General features: G+C 43.1%; 1 protein-coding gene across 15 annotated transcripts in view; it reads left to right on the top strand.

Moving 5' to 3' along the window:
- LOC311021393 (neurexin-1a) overlaps nt 1-27189 on the top strand; it is a 236604-nt gene extending 209415 nt beyond the window's left edge. For 10 of the 15 annotated variants that reach the window (XM_084021934.1, XM_084021938.1, XM_084021937.1 and 7 more), the window contains 2 exons: nt 13051-13138; nt 25340-27189. In XM_084021934.1, coding sequence (XP_083878060.1) covers nt 13051-13138; nt 25340-25644 — 393 coding nt within the window. In that variant the 3' untranslated portion in view covers nt 25645-27189. The remainder of the gene's footprint in view (nt 1-13050; nt 13139-25339) is intronic. The other 5 variants (XM_084021926.1, XM_084021936.1, XM_084021931.1 and 2 more) reach the window with 1 other exon arrangement.
- Nucleotides 27190-27863: the final 674 nt, after the last annotated feature.

Genomic DNA, 27863 nt, shown 5'->3' with positions numbered 1-27863 from the left:
GGTTTTTTTTTTTAGGGAACATGGGTAAATTGTATCATCTACTGATATAGATCTATACAGGTTTATTCCATAAATATTTATATTCTACATTACATAATGTTAAACGTATGATTCACTGTTGATGTTCACGAACCCTCTGGATGGCCCCCTAGTGGCAGGTAGCAACCACCTTTCTTATTGTGCAACATTAGCTTCTTTTTTTAGTCTTTCTCCTCCAACACCGAGACGGTCGTCCGTTTCCTTCCATTTTATTTAAGTTTTACCAAAGTATTATTAATCACACGGACTGCTCACGATAGTACTAGTTGTTTTTTGATTGAAGCGTTTGTCAAAACTTTTCTCATGAACAAATGGAAGAAATGCAAACATTTAACAAGAGAAACAGAATAGCTGCCAGTTACGCTCAAAGTTAATGCTCATTTTATTGCAGAGTGAAAAAGCATAGGTTGACTCTGTTTGTTCATTTTTAATGGCTTTAGGAGTCGTACCCATCTGTGTTTGTGCCGGTGTCGGCCATGTGATCGCTAGATAGAGTACACACCGTTCTCACTGCTGCATTTCATGAAAGATGGTTTTTATTGCTTTTTGTTGAAAGTCAGAGACGGAGGAAAGATTGCAGGCTGTTTAAGGTAAATCAAATGCAATTTGACCGCCGGCAACCTGATGGTAAATGAAATTCAGCCCAACATGTCCTATTAGAATTAGATCGTGGCTTTGCAAAGGACCAAAATAAATATCAAACTATTCCTCATTTCCTTATGGTCTTTTTATTTTGACTTCCTCCTTTAGTGGATGACACATTCTCATTCTAATGTTACGAAAACACAAGAATTCTTAGTGTCACATGACTATGCCCTCATAAGTACTCAATGTATGCCGCTACAGCCCCCTAAATCCTTCACACTGGTGCTTTAAAAGAAATAACTCGTCATAATGAAAAGAAATGGAACCGATTTCCTCAACTCATCTGAAAACCAGACGTACGTTTTTATTCACATTTCTACCTCTTCACTGATTCACACACAGTCGCAGCGAACCGAGAGGTTACTACGGAAACGTTCCACGTTAGCAGAGAGACGGCTTGTTGGATGAGTCTCATCTCATTCAGGAGACCTGACTCTCTTGTAGACTGGAGTGTTTAGTGCCCTGTGAGGTTGTGATGCCTTCAATTATTCACAGAAAGAAAACATCCTCGGGATAAGATTTCCCCTGCAATGCAGATGTACGGGATTGACCACCATGCTATTGAGATGCTATAAGCTCGAGGGGGAAAAGAAGACCATTGGCTATTAAACGGCTTGCTTCACTGACAAATGCACTATTGATTTTTTTTTTCTGCTTTTATTGTATTTATCCTCATATATTCAGTTATGAAAAGGCCTGGTGTCACCGCATATCCTGAAGAAAATTAAAAACCAGAGTGAATAATTCAGTGGTTGCATGTGAAACAATCATTAGATCAGAGTAAAACCAGCGTTTTGTAGATGGATGGCTCTCTCCGCTGCAGCACTTGTCTTGCTGACCTCCCCACCTTGTCCCTAAAGTGATGTGCGCGTTGTTGAAGGTGGTCCTGGTGTGTGCCGCCCCGGGCCCCCAGTCATGGCTTTGTGCCCACCCAGTGCTGACAGATGGCAAAGGAGGCAACGGCGTGGACCCGCGGTGGCCTCAGGCCCGCGGCGTTCACTCCCAGCGACAGACCATATCCATCATCTCAGCCCTCACCGGGGGCCATTACAGACGCTGCCCTTCAACACTGTGTCGTACACATGCGACTCGCCGATCCACTCCACCTTGGCAGCGGTGAACACATACATGCCAGCATGCGTTGACATGGGTTTGATGAATGTTTGCATTGTTTAATAGTTAGCGGCAGAGGAATGTAATCTGAAAATTAGCCTGCTGAGTCCCCCAGGATGCATTTTCCCCCTTTGCTTATTTTAAAGGCGCCTGAAATGGTTACAGCCAAGTACTTCAGACGCACTGCCATTATTGAGCTAATCAACAAAGAAGCATCTTTGTTTGTGTAGGTTCCATACTACTGGCAGCATCACGGAGGATTACAGATTGTCCCTCCAAGTCTGTTAAGATGACAAAAATGAAACCTACGCACTGTGAACGTTGTCTCTGTTTTCTAAAGTGTTGGATTGTGGGTGGAGGAGATACTGACATTGACAGCTTTAGAGCGTGCGTAATAGACCATATTGTTGTCTCCCGGGACATTTGCTGTTACAGGATGATTTGTAGAAAATCACAAAATAGTCCTCGTCCTCCAACTGTTGAACATAAGTTATAATTTGTCCTACGGATTGCTCCCACCTGCGAGATTCACACTTTTCACGAGCTGCGTGCCAACTGCTCGTTGAGCTCGTTTACACTTTTAAAATCTTTTTTTTTTTCTCAAAAGCTGGTGGAAAGTGTCAGGCCTAAACTGGCTTATGCATCGAAAAGCTCCTGTTTTATGACGACGATACAACCGATGCCAGCCAAATTTATCTTTTTAGTTCTCACCACAACAGAAATCACAGTTTTATGTTGTTTTATGTTCAGATAAAACCCATAATCTATCCGTCAGTTGGAGAAAATGTATTTGTTGCAACAGAACATCAATAAACTAGAAGACCATTACTTGGGTCTTAAATCTATGTTCTTCTATCTAATTGTCTCTATCTAGAGTTCCATACCAGCGTGGTGATTTAGTCTACAGCTACTAAGAGCTTTAGATTAAGATCATACTGTACACAAGGCAAGATGGCTGGCTCTGTTTATGGAGCGACCATATACTGATGTTGAACATCAGATCTAGAGCTCTAAAGGTATGTAAGGATGAAAGGGAGGATAATGAGAGTCAGCATCATTACCACTTGGATTCAATTAAGGTGAAAACAAATGCCAGGAGCTACAGAGATGAAATAAGGGCATCAACATGCAACACACGAATGAAGCATTGTTTGGCAAATGGACAAGAGAAGAGAGTAATGGAGGAATGGCCTTGGGGAGGAAATGTAACTCAATCAAGCCACAGAGTGCTTTCAATTTGAATCTAAATGTGTTCGAATTAATAGTTGGACATCATGTATATATTTATATATGTATGTATATCAACAGGTTTCAAAGATATAGATACACTACAGTTAAAATAAAAAAATAAATTGGACTTTAATATATATGCATAGATAAATAGATGTGATTCTTACTTATGATTAATGTTTTAATACGTTTAAGACACTCTCTCCCCTGCCAGCATGTAGTCTATTGAATAATGTTCAAAATAACCGAGCAATGTTTAATTAAATTTTTGTATTCAGCATAAAATATTATGCAGGACTACTTTTTTATAGAATAAATATGTTATTTTTCACCTTTCAGAAGAATACAGACAGATAGATAGATAGATAGATAGATAGATAGATAGATAGATAGATAGATAGATAGATAGATAGATAGATAGATAGATAGATAGATAGATAGAATGTATTGGAAAGTCCAATGACAAGTCAAAAAATAATTGATACATAATAAAAAAAAGATGGTCCAGTCCAAAACACAGTCTCGCATTACAACAAAGGATGGATTTGTAATGAAAAAATAAATTTTGCTTAAAAGTCTCCATAAAGCCAGTTTAGGCTTTCCATTATTAAGATCTTTTTTTTTTCCATGAGTTGCGACCTGACTTTTCTGACTGCGTCTTTGCTTTGTCTCTCCGGAACGAGAGCATCGCTGACGCCTTTCCAACACTCGGCCCTTCGTGAATGACACATCCAGACCTGCAGGACAGGAATCTGATTACGACGGCGCTCTGTGGGAGATACAGGCGACCCGCTCTGCTGTTGGAGGGCAAAGCTTCTCTTCCTCTCTCCTCATGTCATGTTTTTTTTTTTTTTTTTTTTTTTTTGCAAGCGTTACACGTGGGAATTAGGCCCTGCGTACATTCATCTCTGCAGTGATGGCATCTATATTAAGATGACAAATTTGTTGCTGTCACCTGATGAGGGACTGGGACTGCATGTCAAGAAGCAGGTAGAGTCAGGAAGACAGTGATTTGTGGCCGAGCTGGATATCTCTCCCTCTCACGCGCTCTCTTTCTCAAAAACACACAGACGCATGCTTAGATCTGTCATCTATTTTTAGATTTTGAGGAGAAAGGGAAGAAGAAAATGAAGAATTACGTCGTCGCTTTGGATCGAAGCCAAACAGCTTCCCCCAAAATAACAAGTGTTTGTATGTTAGCATTTAGATAGAAAGCACCGTGATTACAAACCATTCTCCGGTAATTGTTATTCCTCCCTCACTCCCCAGTTTATCCTCAGTGTATGATATTCCTCCAGGGCAGTTCTCTGCTCTCGGGCCAGATTACTACCAAGGCGAGCTACAGACGCGCACAGAGCTCCAGATTCGATTTCAGATAACGAAAATATCAGGGCATCCAGAGGGGAAAATGCTTCAATGCAGACAGATTTCATTTATCGGAGAAGTGTGAAAGCAGGGATAAGGGGGAGGGACAAAGTCGACCATGTAATATACCTCTACGGAGTGGTGTTTATGCATCAGCGAGGAGAGAGAGAGAAGAAGTGAGAGAACAAGAGGGGGTAGCGTAGGAGGTAGATGGAGGCAGATAGTGTTATGAATTTCATATTAAGATTTTATCATTTAGAGCATGTAGCTAGCAGAAGGCATCCAGCCTTCTCCTGTGTAATCTGCTTGAAGCTGTATCCTGCGTGGCAGCCGCTCAGTGTGCGCTCCTTCTGCACCGCGAGGTGACTACAGGCACTCGCCCATATTGTGTGCACATTATTTATGTCTCCCAAGTCATAAATAATAAGCGGCCCCGCTTAATTAGAAATCAAAATATCAACTGCTTATCATTCGTCGCACAGAATGTCTGGAGTCGTATGAGGCGGTGAATTAGGCAGCAGTCACACATGGCTCGGTCTGAGTCAGCGACTGACATGGTGGTAGTTTGACTGGGAAACGGGCCGCGTTTCCTCCCACGCAGCCACGGGGGAAAAAAAAAAAAAACGTTCCCCCGGTTACCTCGGCGCTCCAGCTCCGTCACACACCGTGCTAAGTGTTGCATTTTCATTAAGGGCGAGCGGGCGACTGTTCCTGGAGAATGAGTCGAACGGGGTTCCTGAGGGGAACTTGAGACAACATCTACAAAGTGGTGTAGCAGCGCCTTGAAGCAGCCACATTAAAAGGAGTCCTAGCAAAGCAGTGTTGCCGGGTCCCAGAGAGGGACGGCGTTTTAATGAGGGCACGGGCACGTGTACTTCCTGAAGCAGCTCCTGCTCACCTGAAATCCAAATCTTCCTGTGCAGTGCACCTTCACACGGCGACGTCCCCTTTGCACCGTCCATCATGTAAAACGGCTTTTCCAGACATGCACCAAGCTCACAATTGATCTTTCACCTTTCCCGAGGATTATTGTTTTTTTTTCTGTCATTGTTAGACCAGAAATCTGCAAGGTTTACTGTAGCCATTCCTTTGAGGAGAAAACACACTGTTACACTAGCAGCAACTGTTTGTGGACAGATTGAATCCAGGCTGCTAACAGAAGTTGCATTTCATTGCCACTCGTCCGTGTGTGGTTGTGTTGTATGTTTCCACCGTGTGTGTGTGTGTGTAGCAGGTGTGTGTGAGGCTGCCTCCCAGCCCCTTGTTAGACCGTCTGGGGTGTAGCGACGTGAGCCGTGAGGAAGATGTATGGCAGGACAGAAACATGTGGGTACCAGGGGAGATGGAGAGCCTCCGACCATTCTTTTTTTAATGACACTCTGATACTCTGCCTGAGGTCCAGTTGCAGCAACAGCTGCTTCGTTTTAAATAAAGCAAAGTCTTTTCTCCCAAAGGGGACGGTCTCTCATAACTTGGCAAGTGAAAACAGCTGTCCACCGCGGCCGGGTTTCTTTTTTTTTTCACGCCACGGCGTACACAAGCAGTCAAAACAGAAAGGAGAAGATACCAATTACGCCGAGTTAATTGCCTTTGAGAAATGCCAGCATCTTCTTTTTTGTTGCATGAATTATCAGGTGTTTGGTAGAATCACACCTACGGAATGCATACTAGCACTCAGGACACACTGCTCATATGCCTGGGGTAATTACTGCCAGCTTTCATTATAAAGATGGTGGTTATGGTTAGTTTAATCACCTCGTGTTTATACCTTCCTTAGATTGAAATGATGGAGTCATAGAAGTCAGGATTGTTGTTGAGAGCACGGTATTGTTTATCGAAATATAATGACGATATTATATGTAATATATGAAGAATTTCTAGATAGTTTTTGAAGGCTTTATCTCAACCGTGCCTATTATTTCAGGTGATATCTCTTTTATTATTTGTTCCTGTATTTTCCAACTCCATTATAAAGTAGCGGCACATATTAACTTTCAAACGGGTCAAACTGTGCGACGGCCAGATGCCTTTTTTTTATGCTTGTGAAAACTATATTTTTTATGCTCAGTTAAAGACTCGGTTGTCAATATCTCAGGAACATCTCAACAATTAATTTCTGTGGAAGAAATAATGAAGCATCTGGTGGTGATGGTGTTGTTGTTGTTGTTGTGCTCTTTTGCATATATTTTTGGTTTGTTTGTTGCCTGATGTCATTTGGCAGTTCTTGTTTTGAAGCTCTGTTGATCCATTTACGGAGAATTTCAGAATGTGATGTAAATCCTCTTCAGCGAGCACACAGCAGAGAATATCTGTCATTTTTTTTTTGGTAGCGAGCTGCTTGTTCCCTGTTGTTCAGCACTCGTTCAGCTGCATTGGCAATCTGTCGAGCCACCATGAAGCCTCACATCAGAGCTTTTCTTTAATTGTTCAAAAAGCCCAGACAATCACAGACATTTGAACATGAAAAGTATGAATATACGCTCACTTTGTTATCCACTTTATTAGGTACACCTGCTTGTTAACTCAAATATCAGCCAATCACATAGCAGCAACTCTGTGTATTTAGGCACGTAGACGTGGTCAAGACGATCTGCTGAAGTTCAACATGGTTGTCGTTGCCAGAAGGGCTGCTCTTAGGATTTTTCTCTGGGGTTTACAGAGAACGGTACAGAAAAAAGGATCAAACATCCAGTGAGCAGCAGTTCTCTGCCTTGTTGATGCCAGAGGTCAGAGGAGAATGGCCGGACTGGTTCGAGATGGTAGAAAGGCAAGAGTAACTCAAATAACCACTCGTTGGAAGCGAGGTTTTTGCAGGAAAAAAAGCAAATCTGAACGCACAACACGTCCAACCTTGAAGCAGACGAGCTCCTGCAGCAGCTCATGTCAGCTAAGAACAGGAAACCGAGGCTGCAATTCACACGGGCTCATCGAAATTGGACAATAGAAGATTGGAAAAACGTTGCCTCCATTTCTGCTGCACTGTTCGGATGGTACGGTCTCAGAATTTGGCGTCAACAACATGAAAGCATGGATCCGTCCTGCCTTGTATCAACGGGTCAGGCTGCTGGTGGTGATGTAATGGTGTGGGGGACATTTTCTTGGCACACTTTGGACCCCTTACTTCCAATTGAGCATCGTTTTAACGCCACAGCCTACCAGGATTATTGCTCACTATGTCCGTCCCTTTATGACCACAGTGTACCCATCTGCTGATGGCTACTTCCAGCAGCACAGAGCTCTAATCATCTCATACTGGTTTCACACACACACACACACACCTAATATGTTATATCTATATATACACGCATATATATATATATATATAAATGTGTAAATCCATCACTGCATGTCACTGTAGCTGTGCTGCGATAGCGATAATGTAATTCCATTGTTTTCCATTACTGAAGTCTGTCCGTGTGAGTTCACGATGTTGACAGCTTGACAGACCGGCAGCAGGAAGAGTGTGGTTGAAGGCCAGGCAATAGACTGAGCCGAAGTCACACTCTCAGAGGCCTGCACGCCTTCATTATTCAGACGGAATCTATTGAGCATCTGGGACTAAATTATTCATCAACTTCGACCTAGTTCCCGGGTGCTAAGTTAGATACTTGGATGTCATCAGGCGTTCCGATAAGAGCTGCTGCTGCTGCTGCAGCGTGAGAGCTGCCATGGGTAAATTCATCCCGTGTCTAACCATGAGCCGTTTCTATCTGCCGTCCCATCGCTTCCTCTCTCTCTCTCTCCCTCCCTGGCACACTAATGATGTGTTGCTGCAAGAGTGAAGCTTAGCACAACAAACTCCTCCCAATTAGTCGGTGCAGACTACAACTCTGGTCGGGTCTGGACACTACTGGGCCACTACGGGTGTAAATCAGGGACAGCAAGAGAGATTGTGGCACACGGTTCGGGGAACAGATCCACAATAGTGATTCCTCTGCTTAGGCATTCAGAGCTGTTGGCAATTACAGACAAGGTAAAAGTAATACTTTCAGCTCCGTGTTTGGTGTTGGCTTGAAACGGAGCCCTCAGTGTAATCTTGATATGATTTATCTGGGATCATTAGATAATGGAAATAAAAGGAATATGAGGCCAATACCTAGAACAGTATGAACAATCTTGTAGGAGTAGAAAAGTTTTATCCAACACAAAAATATTTTCAATCGATCTTCTCACCGTCATAATTGATGAAGCAATGATATATTTCAGGAAGCACACTATGCTTTTTGTCTTCTTAACATCCTGAAATCACGTTTTCGTACATAATACGATTCTAAAACCTGCTCTGTTGGCATTTAAAGTTTGATTAGAATAAAAGATTATACAAAATATTTTGAAAAAATAATTATCAGACAAATCTTAGAGACTTTTGTGACGTTTGTCTGACATCAGTGACGGTCGGCGGGAAGTGTTTATTCAGTGGGACGCTTACATCTAATGGATGGTGATGATGAGCGTATGGATCGTGGAAATGAAAGATGCAGACAAAGATAAGAAGTTATGAGGTGAAGTTTGCTTGCGGTTTAGCAGACAGGGAGGTCTGTTATGTGTGCCGTGATAGTGTGGAGCGAAGCCATTTTCCCCTTTGATTTTTCAATCAACCCACAACAACTTTCTGATAATAACACAGCATTTTTTTGGGCATTGTGAAAAAATATTGTGACTTACGCCAGATCTTAATAAGCAGCAGATTACAGACACTGAGTACGAAAAAAAAATAGCAATTTTATTATTATTGTCACCGATCAGCAAGTGAGAGAGGAATTTGTGAAACAAGAGCTTGTAACAGGGCTTACAAGGGATACACAAAAAAACAGAAAAGCAGAGAGGCAAAAGAAAACAGCAAGCATCCTCAGTGGAATACATTACCGGGACGGCAGAGGCATGCTTGGGATAAACCCTTCAGATGCCTTCAGTGTCCTCCTGACTTTCAGCTCGTCTCCAAAGAGACATGTTGTGTGCCAGAGAGCATTCATCAAATTAGACCAGGGAGAAAACAATGTGAAAACCCAAGGCTCTCCGTAGAGACATGCCGACAGGTTATCACAGAGAAGGTGTCTCTTGCTCTCGAGCACCGGGTTACCAGCACACAGCATCCTCCCTGAAGAGCAGCCCCTCCCCTCCTCCTCCTCCTCCTCCTCCTCCTCTTCCTGCCAGGATTAAGTGGGGAAACCACGCTTTCAGGGGGAGAAGTGTACAAATGTAGGGCATTATAGTAAAGCCACCAACTCCATACAGTGGTTATTAGAGAGTGGCATTGGCCGGTGCGTCGCTGAGCATTAGCGGGGAGCAGATGAGTGTTTGTAGAGCTGTAGATAACCTGGTGTCCAGCAGAATGACACTGCTGACTAAGCGGAGCACGCGTGCAGACTTGCACGGCTTGGCCTGGACATCTCATTACGGAGGACCATTATCAATCGTCAGGGATCGAAATCCAGCATGACAGTGCTAAAGAAAGCACCGGGGCGCCTTTGGCTGAGTCAGGGTGAAATTTCCTGGTCCGCATCCCCTTTGATGGTTCAATCAGTGGACGAGCCAAGGTCAGTCGATAGGGTTTCCTCCACCACGGCGGCTGCTTAGATTTATTCTTCTTTTCTCGTCTGTGTATATAAAACTCCCCTGACAACTTAAGTATTTGAAATGACACTGTACTTGGAAACTATGAAGAGTTTCATACATTTTGTATGAACACTAAAAGCCGGTTTCTCCCTACAGGATCTTTTTTTTTTTCACCCGTTATTGTGTGTTTCGTACTCCCTCCTGTCTCCCCAGGTTTTTCTCGGTACGTCTCGTAGGACTTTGCTCTCTGCCGCTCTGAGCAGGCAGATAAATGAGCATGCTTTAGGTTCACCATGGCTTCAGCACTTTACCGTCAGATTAATGATGCTTTGCAAGCCCAGAGCTCTGCTTTTAGCATTTTCGAAGTACCTTCATAAAATGAACTACAGGTACATCTTGTTTATCTTTCGGAGCATCTTTCCTGTGGGCATGATGCTCCTCGCCTCAGTAAACCTGGATCTGCCGAGCTAATGAACTCCCAAACACGTACAGTATTTCCAGAAAATGTAAGATAAGATGGCAAAATCACTACATGCATGTCCTGTGTTCTCTTCTAAAAAAATGTCCAGACATCCCACCCGAGGTACCTGTCAGTTTTCATCACACTGGCTAAATTGCATGGTAAGCCCCTCACACAGCCCACATTGAATTGTCACGGGTGAAAAAGAAGCCAAGCGTCGGAGGACACCATGAATTGGTAATGTTATTGGATTTCAAGCAGGTCATGACCACATCAAAATGTTGACCTACACACTAATCCTAGCCGGCAGAGAGACGCCCAGCAACACGCCAATTCATTTTTAAGCGTCGATTCGGAGGCTCACATCCACTTCAGGCGCCAGATTCATTTAAAAGAATCGCATGTGGTTGATATTTTGATAAGACTGACGGATTGGACCTGGAGGTGGCTTACAGGCACAATGGAGCTACACAGATCTACACACAGCCTTTGTCCTTGGAGGGTGGAATGACATTATCCTATGGCGGCGTTATGAAAGGATATATCATGCTTCCCTGTCAGTTATTTGAAAATCTCAATCAAGGTGGTATGGCACATTTCCAATGTCAGTTCCTTTCAGTTATTACAGTATGTCTGAATAATGTAGATTTTTAAAGGTCATATCTTTCATAAACTATTTTCCCCCGTCTTTTACAAGTTAAACAGAGTTGAGTCATAGCTTTAAATTGAACATTAATCTTATAAAAGGGCTGGGTTTGATGTCTGGACCTTTAATTATAAAAACCAAAGATTCTCTGGCGTAGGAGATAAACAACTATTCATATCCATTATTGCATTTCAGAATCGAAGGCCACGCGCTGTAGCGGCCTGACCTCAATGAGGCGACGGAAGCATAAAAATATGAACGGGCATACACCTCCACTCAGGCTGTTCTAAAGGGAGTTAACCTACATCGAGTACACCCACATCACATTGCTACCTCGTCTCTGCTCGCAAATAAATCTGAAGGACAGAGTTGAAAAGGAGAGAGGGAGCGGGGGGTGTAAGAGGTAGAGGGAGAGAATGAGAGTGGTAAGGTGGGAAGAAGACAGAGGGATTATTGATTACTTGATTCCCGTTCCTCTGCCAGTGAGTGCAGAGTGTCAAGATCTCCCGCCAGGAAAAACAAATCACAAGGCTGAAGTGATGGATGTGGCACTCCAGGATCCGGCGGTTTTGCCATCTGGATGGCCAACACTGTATATCAGCCTCATGCACAGCAAATTAAATATACATTTGGACGGCTTCCCCGGGCCTCACCCAGCACAGATGCACCCAAAAACAGCCCTCCGCCGCGACTCCCTAATGGGTTTGATCTATCATTTCCAGGTCTATTATGTAAAGATGATGTCGGTCCGTGTTCAGAATGTCGAAATGATGTTACAGTCGCAATGAAATTGCATTATATGCAGCCAAATGGATGTTAAACAAAATTACATCACCTTTAATTTCCTTAAGATGAGTCAATACTAATCCAACTCAGGAATATGTTTTTGATGCCCATGTCAGACTTCAGTGAAATATGGCACAAATTTAATAAAACTCCAAGTCCATCTTCATTTTTGGGGGCCTAATGGATTTCTCACGCCTTCTTTATTTTTTTTATTATCTATATATACACTCATATCCCAGAGTAGGACACATGGGGTATGGGTATGCAGTTAATAGTGTCAATAAAAATAGTACTACAAAGAGGGTAAGTAGAGGTGCAAGGCTAAATATAGAGCAGCAGGTTATTCTGCTTAGCAGCGCTCCGTAACCGAAAAATCTAACCCGGCCCTGAAGAGGCTGCCATGCTTAAATGAAATGACCTTTAACGCCGAGCTGATCAAATGGCCTGAAGCAAGACTATAAAAGAACATTGCAGTATAATGTTTTACAGTATACCTTTTTTCTAGTCTTTTGTTTGCCCTTTCCCATTTTCCAGGAGGGTAAAAATAAAAATGAATCGCGTCGCGTGAGAAGAAGACAGCCAAAAAAAATGGCTAGTAGAGAGTTAGAGTGGCAGCAGAATAATGAAGCACCCTTAACACCATGTGCCATGATTGTGGTTTATTTTGAATGATCATTTTGTAAAAGAGATAACTGAATCACATTAAAGGAAATCGGGAGGAAAATATATTGATTTAATCTCTTGCGTCTCTGCCCTTTTGTTTTCCAATCTCTTTTTCCCCCTTCCAAGCTCTCATGGCTGCTTGTCCTCTAAATGTCAGAGGTGTTTTGTGATGGCTCTTAACCATCCCTTCCGAGGGGCCATGCAAAGCCACACACTGCGGCAACAGACCGAGCATGCGAGTTGACAATTGTGCCGTGAACTTTATCCTCCGCCGTTCCCCAATAATCAGATCTCATTTCTAGCGAGGAGAGCGTTGCCTGGGAAGCGGTGCAGCAGCTGCTGCCGCGGCGCCAGGCGGCGTGTGACCGTGTTGACAGATAAATCCAACCGCCAAACAGTGTGGCTGTCTGGATCCGCATCTCATCTGCCTCGCTCTCCTTAACCGAACCCTGTGGAGACGCCGCTCCGAGTGGGACGCACCCCGTCGACGCGGCTAAGCGTCCCGTGCCCTCACCGCTCTTTTCTGTGTGCCCTCTCTCTTTTTCAGACGACCGACGACCTGCTGGTGGCGTCGGCCGAGTGTCCGAGCGACGACGAAGACATTGATCCCTGTGAGCCGAGCTCAGGTGGGTTAGGTTAGTCATCTCTTTTTTATTCTACTTCTCTCTGGGTGTGTCACTGTGTCTCACTGTGTGTGTCATAGTCCACCCCCACCAAGACACTCCAGGCCAACGCACAGTGATTAAGTCCTAGTTAGAGCTCCAAACACTTCTCAGGGGCAGAGTTGCTCTTCTTCCTCGCTACCACCGACTGCATGATGCAGCAAGCCTGGAGGCGATCCATTAGGTCTGTCTGGGAAGCTTCCATCCTGCCACACAATATGATTTCACTGGTTCTTAGATTTCATTGTACAGGAACGGATATGAATGCAGTAAAACTTATAAAAGGCAATTATATTTGTATGTATTCAAGTGCGCAGCCTCAGGCTTCAGTGGAATCGGAGCTGGGTTAAGCTTTTAACTACAGTCGCTTAAAGTAATAGATCATCATTTAGAGAAATCTGCTTTCTAGGTAGTAGATGAGATTGACATCACTCCCATACAGTTCAGTACATATGAAGCTGCAGCAGCCAGTTAGCTCAGCTTAACTTAAAGATTGCAAACGGACCAGCTTGCCTGGGTCTGTACAAACGTAACTCTAACCCTCATTAATTTACCTCACAATAATGTATAGTGCCAGGCTAGCTGTTTCCATCAGTTTTCAGTCTTTATGCTAAGCTAAGCTAAGTGACTGTTGGTTCTACAATCATAGTGACTGCATAGAGATAATAATAAAATATAAAATAACGATAATAAAAAGCATAAGCACATTTCCCAAAACTATTTGGACCGTAGGTGATTGGCTGATTGGTTTCAAGATTGAACTCACGCAACACAATCAGATCAGCTTTGTCTCTGAGAATTGCATGCGTGACTAAAAGTCCACACTGCTTAAGGTGTTTTTTTTTTTTTTACGTGTCAAAGAACCTGTGATTGCCGCGTGTTAGCAGTGCGCCTCTTTCGGCGGCGTCAGCTGATGGCTTTTGCTAATTCGCTAACTGAGGAGTTCTCAGAAAGGGCGAACAATGCACACTTGTAATTATCAGACTCACATGACTCCGACGCACGGAGGTAAACCCAGAGAGGAGTTTGTGGAAGCTGAGGTTCCCACCGCTGTTAATTACGCTCTGCATCGAGCAGTGAAGTTCTTCCTGTTGTTTCCCGTGTACTCTTGTTCATTTTAGCTGCACATGAAATCCCTTGGAGTCAATGAGTTTGGCACGTATCAGGTATCTGTCTTCATAAAATATAAACGTCTATCTTTTAGTCATATCTGTGAGTTCCAGGCCCCATGGTATATTTAAATGAAAGGAAGCCGTTATTAACAGCTTTACTCAAAAAACAAATTGGGATTGTGTATCTGTGTGTTCCCTCCAATGCCGCCAAGCTTGTAATCTCTTACTTTGCCCCACACGGAAGGCAATTAACTCCAGCCCTTTCCTCCGCCCTCCCACCTTTGAATGGAAGGATTTCCAAACGCATTGTGAAGCGATGAGACGCAGGGAGTACAATTAAGTCCAGACCCAAGGCCCCCGACTCCATCTAGATGTGCTATCGATCAGTATGTGGTCATAAAACCTCCACTAAATTAATGTCTGCCCCACAGCCAAGACGATCAACTTTCTAGTCCGTCTCTCTTCCTGTTCCATTCGCAAGATTAGCTCCGGCCACAGTGACTCTACTCCTATAACTGCACATTAGAGTGATATTCCCGTCGGGGCGGCATCACAATAGGTAACTTCCAGTGTACATCTGCTGCCTCTGTCAAACACCATCCGTACCGATTCACACTAGCAGCTTGCATTATGATGTTTTTTGACAAGGGCATCTGCCAAAACATCAGTCGCGAACCGTGTGATGCTCGGGGACGCGTGCACTCCCCGAGCAAAGTATCCCCTCTCCGCCTGTGATCACTGGAGGGGATTTGACACCGGAGCTGCGGGGCTCCCAGGGTGGCAGCTGTCTAACACCGTATCCTGATTAATATCTACGTTCACAACGATTCACACGCTCTGCCAAGCACTCACCGCGTCGCGAGGCGGCCTTTTCTGCGCATAAAGAACTGGATCCACTGCCGCTGATAAAGGGACCACTTCCTCACATTACCGTTCAGCCGTCTCCCTTTTAATGACGCCAATAATACGTTGTTCTTCAAGCGCCGCGTTGACAGTCTGTTCTGTCTGGCGACTCCAAAGCAGGGAGGCCAGATGTGCACGATATCTGTGATTCTCCCGAACCTCCACAGCACATGTGTACGGTGAGACAATGCCGGTGCATAAGTGATGGGGAGAGGCGAGCTTTGAAGCAGGCTGTTATGCCCAAGGTCAGCCCTAGATCATCCCGTGTATCATCTGGAGGCGCTATCTGCCGTTGAGTGACATCAATCGGGTAAACTTACTTATTGCCATGCTTTATTTCTCTTACCTCCAGAAAAACCACAGAAAGCCAGCAGTACCAGCAGAGCTTATCACCCGGTAGGACTCAGATTAGATCATACTGCAGCAAATTGAATTCCCACCCCCCGCCCACCCCCCTCCGGTTCAGAAAACCACTGAGGAGTACACAGACCTACGATGCTGCAACGCATCTGATCTGTAATGGGAGATCTGCAATGGTTCGGGTGTGTGCATATACTCAGAGGCCGAGACAGCTGAATGTCACTGTTACACTGTTGCAGGCGCACAGTGTGGCATCTGTCTCTGTGGTGTGTATCGTGAAGCTTTACGCGAGCTCACCTTACCGTCTCAGACGGAATAATAACAAGATATATGCAAATATTCTGCATAATGACCTCGGGTACCTTTAAGGGCAAGTGTGATGTTATAGAAATACTCCATACATCCTGACATTTAGCTGAATGGAATCCTGCGTTTTCCCACACAGAAAAAACAGATTGTTCATTTAAAGGCCAGGTTGAAGTGTTGGCCAATCATCTGGAGGAAATGGCTCCGTTGTGTGAAAATAGCCCGATGAACAGTCTGTAGGGACGGCGGCCCGGTGCTGATTTTCATGTAGCAACCTCTGGTTTTCCTGGTGAAAGTTAATGAAGCTGCAGGGGGTCAGATGGAACGGATGTGTCGTACCTGCCCGCTTGGTTTCATTGGCTCCGTGCAGGGTGTTGATGGAGGGCAGCTGCTGCAGAGTGACCCATATACAAGGTTACCATGCAACTGCCTTTGTGCCTCATCGTTCAGTGTTTCTCCCGAGTCTTCCTGCTGCTGGCCCTCCATTTTTGTTCAAATAAGTCTAATTAAATCACCAATTTGATGGAATCTAACTTAGCAGTTGAATAACAAATATAGAGTTCATGTAGTTTTATTTGATCTAGTCTTTTTATATGTAGTCATTCACAGTACTGGTCCAAGTGTACATATGGTCTAGTTTTGCTCATCTGGACTCACACTTTATGTATAGAATATTAAACATATCACGTGTTTTCTGTTAAAGGAACAGTTCCACATTTTTGGGGTCATGCTTATTTGCTTTGTGGCAGAGAGTTTAATGAGAAGACAGATTCCTTTTTCATGTCCGTACCTTAAATATGACGTTACAACGAGCAGCCAGTTAATGAACAGTAGTAAGTTAACAGCTAAGTTGGCAACAAAATCCCTCAATCGGCACCTTTAAAGCTCAGTAATTAATCCGTTATATCTTGTTTGTTTAATCTGTACACAATTATGAGCTAGCTAGCTGTTTCCAGCTGCTGTTTACTGTTTCTGTGTTCTTATCTAAGATAACAGGTGTCACAGCGTCATATGTAACATACAGATATTAGATTAGTATTCATCTTTTTATCCGACCCTCAAAATATCAAACTACTCTAGTATGTTGCGTAAAATAACCAAATAGATAATGTTTTATTCTATATTTCCACATACTATAGAGAATGAGCAGTGTAGTGTCGAGGACATGATAGTTTTATTCTAACTCTTCATACCTCGCCACAATTGGGCGCCCATAAGTGTTACCGGAGAAAAAACCCCCAGCATGCATCATGCTCCAAACAACACGATGAAGGAAAACCAAAGCAAAGTTTTTCTTGCGCTTTATTTCACAGTATTTCTCCTCTGAACTCGGAGTGCACGGAAGGAGCGCGATATTCCCCAATATACCATCGGAGGCATCGGCCAGATGTTTATCTTCAATATGTTTACACCTTTCCCGCCCTTGAGCCATCATTAATTATGTAACACGTATGAAAGAAATTGGCTCCTTGTCAAATGCAAGTACACGCCAGCAGCCTCGGCGAGAGTTCTGTTATAAGCGTCTTCTACATTTCACAAATAATCTCTGGCTGCTTTTATCCTCCGCTCCAGTAGCCCTCCGCTGCAGATTGCCCATAGGCAGGTTAAGGTTAATCATCACTAGTTTCCTCTTCTCTATGTGCTCTTTCATCTTTTTCCTCTATCCTCAAGCGCTCTGCAGTGACACGACCGTAGCAGCTACTAATGTGTTTGACATTTGTTTTAATAGATTTAATTTATGGGCGGGGAAACAATACATAGCGTAAACCAATAAATCAAACTGCAAATGAATACTCTCTGTAACCCGACGGCAATGACTGGAATGCACCCAGCCAGGAGGGGGGGGGGGGGTGGAATTAGAGTAAATTATAGTTTTAAAAGTAGCTGTGAGATTAATGAAACATTAAGAACACTGTTCTGGCTTAAGAGGTCACTGCCCACATTTAATAGGTTATTCAATCATACCCAGCTGGAACTGTGTGTGTGTGTGTGTGTGTGTGTGTGTGTGTGTGTGTGTGTGTGTGTGTGTGTGTGTGTGTGTGTGTGTCCATTCCTTTCTTTGCCGCCAGCAGAGATGGTTTAGCAAATGAAAAGCCCCTCTGAAGACAAGAGGCCCATTGAATGTCATCAGAGCTTGTGTCTATCAGACAGCACTGATGACCTCCAAAGCATCATGAATGCCCTTCTTTTTTTTTTTTGCCAAACACATTACATCACATAACGTTATTATTGCATATGCTGCCAATTTATGCAGCCAATCCTATGGAATTCTGCCATTTCTTTTTTGTTTTTCTGCACTCTTTCAGTGAGGATTATGCCCTCCAAGTCTTCCTTCTACATTCTATTTTAAATGAAGTGTGTTCTGAGAGAAAACAGGATTTCACACTCACTGTCAGTCTTTCTCTTTACTGATCCCACCATATTTATATTTTCAATTATTTTTATTTTTCCACCACACATCTTTTTGGTGTGCTTGACAGTGATGCTAACACAATGTGTCGGTTTATACGTCTAAGTAGGGCATGAAAGACTTTGCTTTCCCAAGGAAAGGAAAGAAGACCCGCCAAAGGTCAGTTATGTTAATGATATAAGTAAGCCGGGGCTTGTAAATATCACCCAGCCATTCACTGCTGACCAGTCAGTGAAATGCTTTCTGAATATGCACTTAAACGCTGCGTTTTCTGCATCTCCATCTCGACCTCTGATCTGAGTACTTATCGTTTTCTCAGCCAGTGAAGTAGAGTTTATCATATAGAGCTGGTCGTTATTTCTCTTTGAGGATGTAAATACTCTTTAATAAAAGAAGAACTTCACAGAATGAAATGTTCAGTGTAAACTCTGCATTTCCAAGTACAATGAGCGTTGTTTGACTGAAAAAAATATGTGATTTTTTGGATTTAATTCGCAGAGATATTGGAATAACTGACAACGAATAACTTCACGCTTCATAGACAGAGTTTGCAGAACAGCTGGTGTCAAAAAGTCTGTATTTCAGATTCACTATTCAGCTTTTTGTGCAATGAAACCTCCATGTAGCTACAGGCCAACTGTATATAATAAATATAGACCCTAAGAACCTGTAACTCGGCTGTAAGGAATCTAATCAAGACACGAACTCAAGACTTGTGAGGTTCAAGATGAGTAAGCTCCTTTCATCTCTGCTCTTTAAGTGGAGCCCCTCAGGGTAAAGGCTTAAACTGTTCCATACCTTTTACTGGGCTAATTCAGACACCTTTTTTTAATCATTCTCGCTTGCTCACTCAGCTCTACGTTCATCATCTGCCATCAGCGTGAGCAGAGCCACTTCAGACTCACACATACATGCTGTCATCGAGCGCACTGCCAGCATGTCACAAGTACAGGATGGCTCGCATCACTTCTCGAGGACATTCGGATAATTAAAGAGGGAAGAGGGATTTAATAGGAGTTTTGGCTCTGCTGCAGTTGATGCAGTGACCTGTCTGCAGACTGATCCCCGACTATATGAAGGCTCTGACAGCTTGTGATTAGAGCTGGATATGTGAGAAGTGAGAAGATGGCGTAACAGTAATCTGGCAGAATAACAGCGACGTGTCACCGAGCATGCCGACTTAGCCCGGGGTTGCTCCGAAGGCATCGCACAGCCACACCTTCTAAAGCTCTCAAAGAGGAGTGATGCGCCGCTCAGGCTGGTCAACTGTTGCACCACCAGATCAACTTTAATTACCTTCTTAAACCTGTGACCCAGTACCACCACCAGCTAATGAAAGGCCAAACCCAGTCCGTCTATTCAATATAGCCTAAGTAGTTGTGGTTGCTCAATTACCTCTCAACAAGCCTGACACACACCTCCCCCCAAAAAATCCCAACAACCCCCTCCACGTTGTCTTTCATCCGTTGCCCCCGTCAACCTGCTTACCCGGTAACAAATTACCAAACAAATGAACCCTCTCGCTGGATACAAATGGGGAGAAATAGTCTTTGAAGAGGACCATTTATTCAAATCCCGCCTGACAGTCTGGATTCTCTGATCCCAGTCCTCTCCTTGAGAGCACGTGGTGGAAAAAAGAAGACGGGGAAATCACATCAGGCGTTTCACAGGCTTTTAAACGACAGGCTCCATCGCAGGCAATGCTAATATCTCCGAGAGGCGGACTGGTGCGTCCGTGCTGGGGAATCCAGGTAGAATTAAGCTGGAAATATGCTATCAGCCCTGCAGTATCTAGGACATTGAAGCCAATCCAATCTGTGTTCATGTCATTGCACTCCTCCATGTGTCTAAGCATGGCAAATGGGATTCCTGGAAAGGCTATTTAATATTTTTCACTAACATTTATGGAGCAGGGTCATATATATATAAGATCATCTCCGCTTCTTTATTTACCGGATCTCCGCAAAAGGCTTGGCAAAAGCAAATGATTTGTGACTAAAAGACTGCAACATTAACTGTTGTCCTTGTGAATAAGACGGCAAGGACTCCATGATGGTCTCCATGTGATTCTGTAATCTAAGTCTCGCTCTGGGACGGAGGGGAGAAAGTTATTCTGGCAGCTTTTACACAACTGCCATCCTTCAAAAGTTAACCCCCCTGAGCTTACCTATATAGCTTCACCGCTGCACCCCCACTACGCCGGCGTGCAGCAAGGCGCCACTTTAAGGTCATTTTCCCCATGTCTAATTTTACCCTTGGGTACGCTCGGATAGAGCGTATAAGAGCTGCCATCATTTTTAAACACTTGTTTCAGGCGCTATTTCTTTCTCAGTTTATGTGCCTTCATTCCGAGGTGATGGAGTGCTAATGAATAGACAGGCAGATGCATTTTGACTGAGGTCTTATGAGGCTTTCTCCAAGGCCTCGTGTTTGCCACATTACTTTGCTTTGAACTCCGTCTGGAGGGAAATCGGGGGGCCGGGTGCACAGACAGAGTCATGGGTAACAAATGAGCCGCGTCGTCAGGTGCATCAGTTAATCTAATGGGGAATGGAAAGATCTCCGTGTGCCATCAGGTGGCCGTTTGATAGACACTGCTGAGACTGAATGCAAGCTAATGAGCTGTAATGAATGCTAATGTTTCTGGACAAAACATAGCTGTTTCAGCACGCTGCTAAATGCAGTGTTAATGATTTAAATAGTGGTCGCTACTCAGCTTTCTTTGTTAAGAAGTTCAATTGGGTTTTACAGGAAACAATTCGAATTTAGTGAAAAACCTTCAAATTCAAAATAAATGAATGGATAGTATAGGATTTTTTTTTTTTTACTTTTCCAATAATGAAAGAAAGAAAGCGGTCCCTTAGATTGATGGTCTCCCGATCTCCTTGCAAACAGCCTGTGGGGAGCCAATCAACAGATCCAGGCAAGACGGCAGAACAAAGCCCAGATCTGGAGGTGTTAGCTCACAGAAAAAAGAGCAGCAGTGCACCATGGTAATGTTTTCACATGACTCACTCCGGATGTAGCGGGGCGAAGCCGCCTCGCCTCCCGAAACCTTCCAACTCTGTCACCTTGCTGTAGGAGCCAGCTGTGGTCTCGTACAAAAACCTCTGCTCCATCAACCTGCTACTTTATCTACACTTTCAACTTTTTGACCCCGAACAAAGGTAGATAGCAAATATGAAAGTAACTCACCAATAACGCCGGCACAATGGCTTGGGCCGTGTCAACCAGTGGCTTTTGCCCACAAGGGGAGAGCATTCTTCACACCTGTCTGCAAGGATAAGTGGGCTTGTCACAAGCAGAGCTAATCTGTTGCAACGCTCAGTCACACTCAATCCACCAGCGGTGCTCTCCGCTTGCCCTTGAATGTCTGCTGGCATCGGTGGCATACTTGGGACCGCTGATCGGTCCAACCGCGGTGGAAAACACGGCGGCGAGCGGCGGCAGCGTCTTCTCTCCTGGCAGACAGCTTGGAGAACTTTTGCCCTTTGCAGCTCACGCTTGCTCGTGCCCTCTAGGTACGGCGTGATCCGAGTGAGGATAGATCGTTTGTGTGGTTCATTAGCTGATATTACACCATTCACAAACCAGGAACGCGGAGCTATCGCTCAAGAGGAGGAATGAATGCAATCAGAGAAGCACTTTATCTCTGAGGCCATCAACACAGAGTGAGACACAAGAGAGAGACATAGAGCTATCTGAGGCATAAGCAGCGCTGTGTTATAACTTGGATGGCTTTCAAAATATGAAGTGGCCACGCTGATGTGCAATCACTTCCCTGTTCATTGACGGAAACGATTCACAAAAGTGCAGCGCGCTCTCGGTGAACATTAAAAGTTCAATATTGTATAAACACTGGATGATAACAATAGTAACAGTAATTACCGTGACATAAATGTGGACGTGTAACGTTTACAAATTGTTTGCTCCTTATTTACAGGAATATGTTATTGACCGGTTTTAAAAGCCCGCTGTTAAGCATCAGACCTTCAGGTGTATTTTCCGCATCCTGTTGAAACTGCAGTACAATCATTCCATTCATTTCAAAGCTGTTTAAAGCAGAGCAGACTCTCCATACTGTATCGACCAACCGCGTTTGAGCAGGGTTTAGTTGAATGCAGGTAAACAGCCTGAGTGGAGAGAGAAAACTCTCTCAACTCCTGTCTCGGATCCCAAGTTGCTAATAGGATTGTAAACAGAAAAGGAAGCCTTGGGCCGGATATCCGCCGGCTAGACCAGAACCCCAAAAATATAGTCTTTAGCCCCCCAGAGGATTATCCCTCGATATGTTCAAAGATTGATGCAACATCGACAAAATTCAAAGTGGTATTTTTAGTTCACTATGAAAGATTTACTCAATATAGAATTGCTTAGAGTCTGCTAACAGTATGTTATTGCAAAGAAAGCAATGGAAGCCAATGGAACCCAAGTTAAATGTATCCATACAATCTAAAACAAAATGCAGATTTCTGTGATGTTAAATCGGAAAGTTCAGTCCTTTAAGTTGAAGTTGCAATAGTTAGTTGTATTGGCAGTAATCTGAAGGACAGGCAAACTGTCAACAACAATAATCCAAAACTGTCTCAGGTTTATGTTTTGTTTTTTCGACATTGAGAAATTGCCACAAAAGTAGCGTGTAGGATGGGATGTGCTCTACTATATTATCAATTCTGGCTGTCCTTCACGGTCCAGGGAGAAAGAACCGTTTCTTTTCTTTTTTTCCAATGAGAACGAGGACTGCCCTCTAATAAAGGTAGCAGGGAAAGTTTGTTTTCCATGTCTTTCTCTTTTGATGTGAGAGATATACAGAGATTTGCTCCCTACTCCAGATACTGAGTTCCAGTTTAGGAAGAAAGTTATTCAAGTGGAAATATCACTCTGACTGGCCAAGATCAAAGGATGAAATAATGAAGAGACATTGTCGTAGTTCTTGTTTTTAAGTGAAATTTCTTTTTAAAGCTGGTTCAATATCAAAGCAGACGAATGCAATTATTTTCGAAAAAACCAATATGTTCTAAAAAAAAAAGAAAGTGGGACAGGAAAACGGGACATGAGGGACGACATGTCAAATGAATTTGAATAAAAGCCCATTTCGTGGGAGACGTTGACACCTGTCATTGTTTATGCAAAATTAAATTTCTGAGATGACTGATGTCTTGTGGCTCACATGAATATTCATGAATATTCAGATTCACATTGTAGTCACTTTAATGTACATGTATACGGTTTGCATGATGGTGATCATGAGCTCGTACAACCATCTTGTTGCCCTAAGTTTTGATATATATAATGAGCATTCATTAAATTGTTATTACGTATACTGGGGAGTACGGCATCCCCAGCTGATCGGTGGTTTTCAACTGATGAGCCACAAAAGCTTTAATGTTATAGAAAAAAAAGAGCAAAAGAAGGAAAACTAAAGTAAAAATATTCCCATCGTTAATATCCTGACAGCATATACTACCGCAGCCTTATTATCTTCTAATAATATTCATGAAACTCATAACTAACTGAAAGCTGAAGAACCTTGTGTCGTTTAAAAAAAAACACCAAAAACCGACATTTTCCTTCATTTGAAATATTCCCTTTTAACAAATTCTCATTTTACCCCGCGTTTGCACCTTCTACCACACTTTCACCTTCCAAATGAAATCTCCAGAGTTCACATTAAATGTAATTACATGAGAAAGAAAGTACCTGGGAGATGAATAAAGGTGGAAACAACACTAAAGGTTATTTACAGGGAGCAACAATGTGGTTCATCTTTAGCTTGGGTAAAGGAGCGTTTCAGCACTTTGTGACCGAGATCAAGGAGCAGCAGCAAAGTGCAGCACTGCAAAGTTTGCTGAATACCTTTAACATAACTGTCCAGGCAACTTTTCATGTGTCGGCTGTTATTGTTAGTTTGTCCAGTATAAAAAAAAATCAACATGACTGGGATCTGAACCCAGCCTCGATCCGGCAGCAGCGGAGCGTTTTCATTCCCAAATGTTAGTGTTGAGTGTTTCACAAACGCAACAAAGAGGGCTTAAGCAGAAATGATGACTGGTACAAAAGCGTGCAGCGAGATGTGCCAGGAGGACTGAATGATATCAGGGGGCTGACGCATTCTCAGAATATGCTCCATTGAATGGCACCGTTTCAGAGCAGAAGTGGGGACAGCCTTTGGCAAAAATCTGCTGAGTCAATTGAAGAATTGTTTCTCTCTTGGAAGATTTATTTTTCACAGACTGTGTGATACAGTCATGCTGCCTGGCTATGTAGTGAATGATGGAGATGTGCTCCGTTCATTCATAACCGTGCTGTAAAACGTGTAATGAGCTGTGAGCTTAACCGTGCTTTCTCTATGAGTCATTAACACATTAGTCTTCTTGTCAGCTTTCCCCTTCTGAATTTCCTAAATCTCTTTATCCGTACCGCGCCTCACCTTCTTCGCTCTCCCGTAGACGAACAATTACATTTCAGTGAGTATCGTCAGAATAATGTTATGCAGGAATTAAAAGGCTGTTAGGCAGAAGATTGGACAGGTAATATGGCATATAGTTGATAGTTAATGAACAGAAAGTCCCTCGCTAACGTTATTGAAAGTTCTAAGAGATACTCTCATTACTTCAGGGTGCTGCAGGAATGACCGGATGGCATTTCAATATAACGTCTAGAGCCAGTGGTAGATTTTCTGACTGTCAGAGGATGTAAGAGAAGAGTTTTAAAAGAAAACTCACATTTTCGGGTATTTGTGTGTCATTTCACCTCCTTGCATACCAATAAGATAGTTAAAGGATTCAGGTTCTTCTTTTGGATTTATTTATTGAAGTTGGAAAGATGGAAAGCATAGACGGAAAGAATCCCTCCTATGCTTTCCATCGTATAATGATTGATGTTGTTTTGTCGCTTCACTGCATGTTTGTCTATTCGTCATATCAACCTCCATCTCCTGTCACGCCAACATGTCTGCATCAGTCAACATTAAACAGTGATGTTGACCCACACGCACAGAGAAGAACTGCATTTGTTGTAGTAGTTGTAGTTGACGGTGAGCCGAGTACATTCGTGGTAATCACATGTCCGTCTCCCTTGCAGCCAATCCCACCGGCGCCGGGTCCAACGGTTACCCCGGCACGTCGGAGGTCTTCCGGGAGTCCAGCAGCACAACGGGGATGGTGGTGGGCATCGTGGCGGCGGCGGCGCTCTGCATCCTCATCCTGCTGTACGCCATGTACAAATACCGGAACAGAGACGAAGGGTCGTACCACGTGGACGAGAGTCGCAACTATATCAGCAACTCGGCGCAGTCCAACGGCACCATCGTGAAAGAGAAACCCGTGAACACCGCGAAAACCTCCAGCAAGAGTAAGAAGAACAAGGACAAGGAGTACTACGTGTGATCGTCAACGCCTTGGTCTTTGCCTGACCAACTTCAACGTTTATTGAAAAGACAAATCAGGACATCGACGTGTGTACAGTATAATAACAAAATGAACATTACTTAGTCATTTTTTCCTATAAGACAATGCTCTGAAAAGTAAACACGAAAAATGAAAACATAACTTTTAGCCTCGAGCACTCGAGACAGCTGAAAAGATTTAGTGTTCAGAAAGAGTCTGATGGAAGAGGTCTCTGGCGACCTGATGAAAATGAGCCGAAAACATATCTAACCTGACAACCAAACAACATTAACCCATCTGTGACTTGTTCCCTTGGATTATGCCATCCGACTCCCTTGTTTCTAGTAGACAGAGGAGCGGATGCACTTTGCAAAGGGAGAATCAGCATTACACACTTACTGTTTTCATATACATTGCCTGTGTTTGTGTTGTTGAGACTTTTTCTCGAGAAAAATGACACACAGCATAAATAAATACATACATAAATACGCCAAACATTTACTACGGATGAAGAGGGGGAAGGGGGGAATCAGTGGAAGAGGAAAAAAAATAAATTCCCTGATGGACGTCTGAGGAATTAGCCAAAGTACTCACTGAAGATGCTATGATGGCCAGCAGAGACTAATGCCTGGCTGACTGAGCAGCCGCAGTGCAAAGATGAGAACGGATGGCAGTTTCTCCTGAAAGACTACGTTTGAAAAGAATATGTCCGCTGTGCCAGTAAGAATCTGGAGGTGTGAACTCACAGGAGAGACTTTCCTCAGAATCATGGGGATGTCTCTAAAAGGGATCATTTGGGAGCCATGCACGCAAAATTATCTTATTACAGTACATATGTTTATATACAGTACAACCACATCTATATGTGCTTTCTGGACTGTGACAAAGTGGTGTTTTATAGCCTGTTGTATAGATGATGCAAACTATAACTGCTCCTCAACCATTTTTTTGGAATAAAAAAAAAAGGACAAAAAGAAGACATAAGTGTTATTAAGTGTTGCTAGACATAGAAGATTTTACGAAGACATCTGCATTTTTTTCAGTTGGACAATGATTTGATTCTCCCCTGTTTTTACCTGTGTTCCTATATAGTTTTTATACAAACGCCAACCCGAGATAGAGGATCCCGGACCAGTAGTAGCCAAACCGTTCCCAAAAACTGCACAAGGTCTTGATAGGTGGAGAGGCGTGGCATGACAACTTGTGTGGCTCTCTTTTACGGATACCGGTAGAATCACTGCCTTCCTCCTCAATCCAGACTTACAAGACTGCGAAAACGAGTGGTGATGATGATGATAATGGATGATGAACTTGATTAAAAATAAATTAACTTGCTGTGTCTGTTTCCAAGTGGTATTATAAGATTGTCTAATGTGTGCTTGGGCTGATGCAAAACCACAGGAGAGTAGCTCAAAATAAGTCTCCATTTCAACTGTTCTGTGTTTGTTCTGTCATTCTGTCAGTCAATTCTGCTTTCCGGAGACCTGTACTTGGAATGAGTATGAGGAAAATGACCATGAACTATAAATGATGATTATAAATTCTCTTTGTTTGCTCCTCTTTTGTTTCTTATTGGGGTGTTTTATGTTCTGTTGTAACTCTTCTTGTACTCCATCTAAAATTAATTCTAAAAATTAGTTTTGAAAAATCAAATGAATAAAATATTACCTAAGTGAACCTAAACCAGTCTGACAAAATGTATCCTAGAAACATGCAGTCGACGAGATTTTCATTTGTCTTTTTTGTTTTTCTAGATACACCTTTCCAATATAGAACAAAATACAACCATGATTTTTTTTTATATATAATTTTGATGACGATGGCCATTAAAAAAATAATAATATAGCAAATGTTATTTAATTAATCAATAAAGTCACTCACCCCACAGGCAATAACGTGCAGAGTAAACCACTTCTGGAGATGGTGTCAAGGTGGTGGAGGACATCTACTTAATCTCATGTAATATTTGACCTATTGTGTGGAGTTGGTACAAATTTGCACTGATGGTGCATGATGTTACACGTCAGTGAAAATAGGGATATCAAAATGTCTTTTTATTATAAAGCCGGAGGCTACAGTCTTTAAAATACAAGGTTGTCATAGTTGTGAGGATATCATAGCATGTCAAAAAAGTGATAGTAAAAGTCATAGTATGACATGTCAACAAAAAGTGATAGTATTGCATGTCAAAAACATAGATCTGTTTTGGACTACACTGA

The sequence above is a fragment of the Eutrigla gurnardus genome, assembly GCF_963514095.1.
Source record: "Eutrigla gurnardus genome assembly, chromosome: 11".
NCBI lineage: Eukaryota > Metazoa > Chordata > Actinopteri > Perciformes > Triglidae > Eutrigla > Eutrigla gurnardus.
The sequence above is the reverse complement of the archived record's forward strand: the minus strand, read 5'-3'. Positions and strand labels throughout refer to the sequence as shown.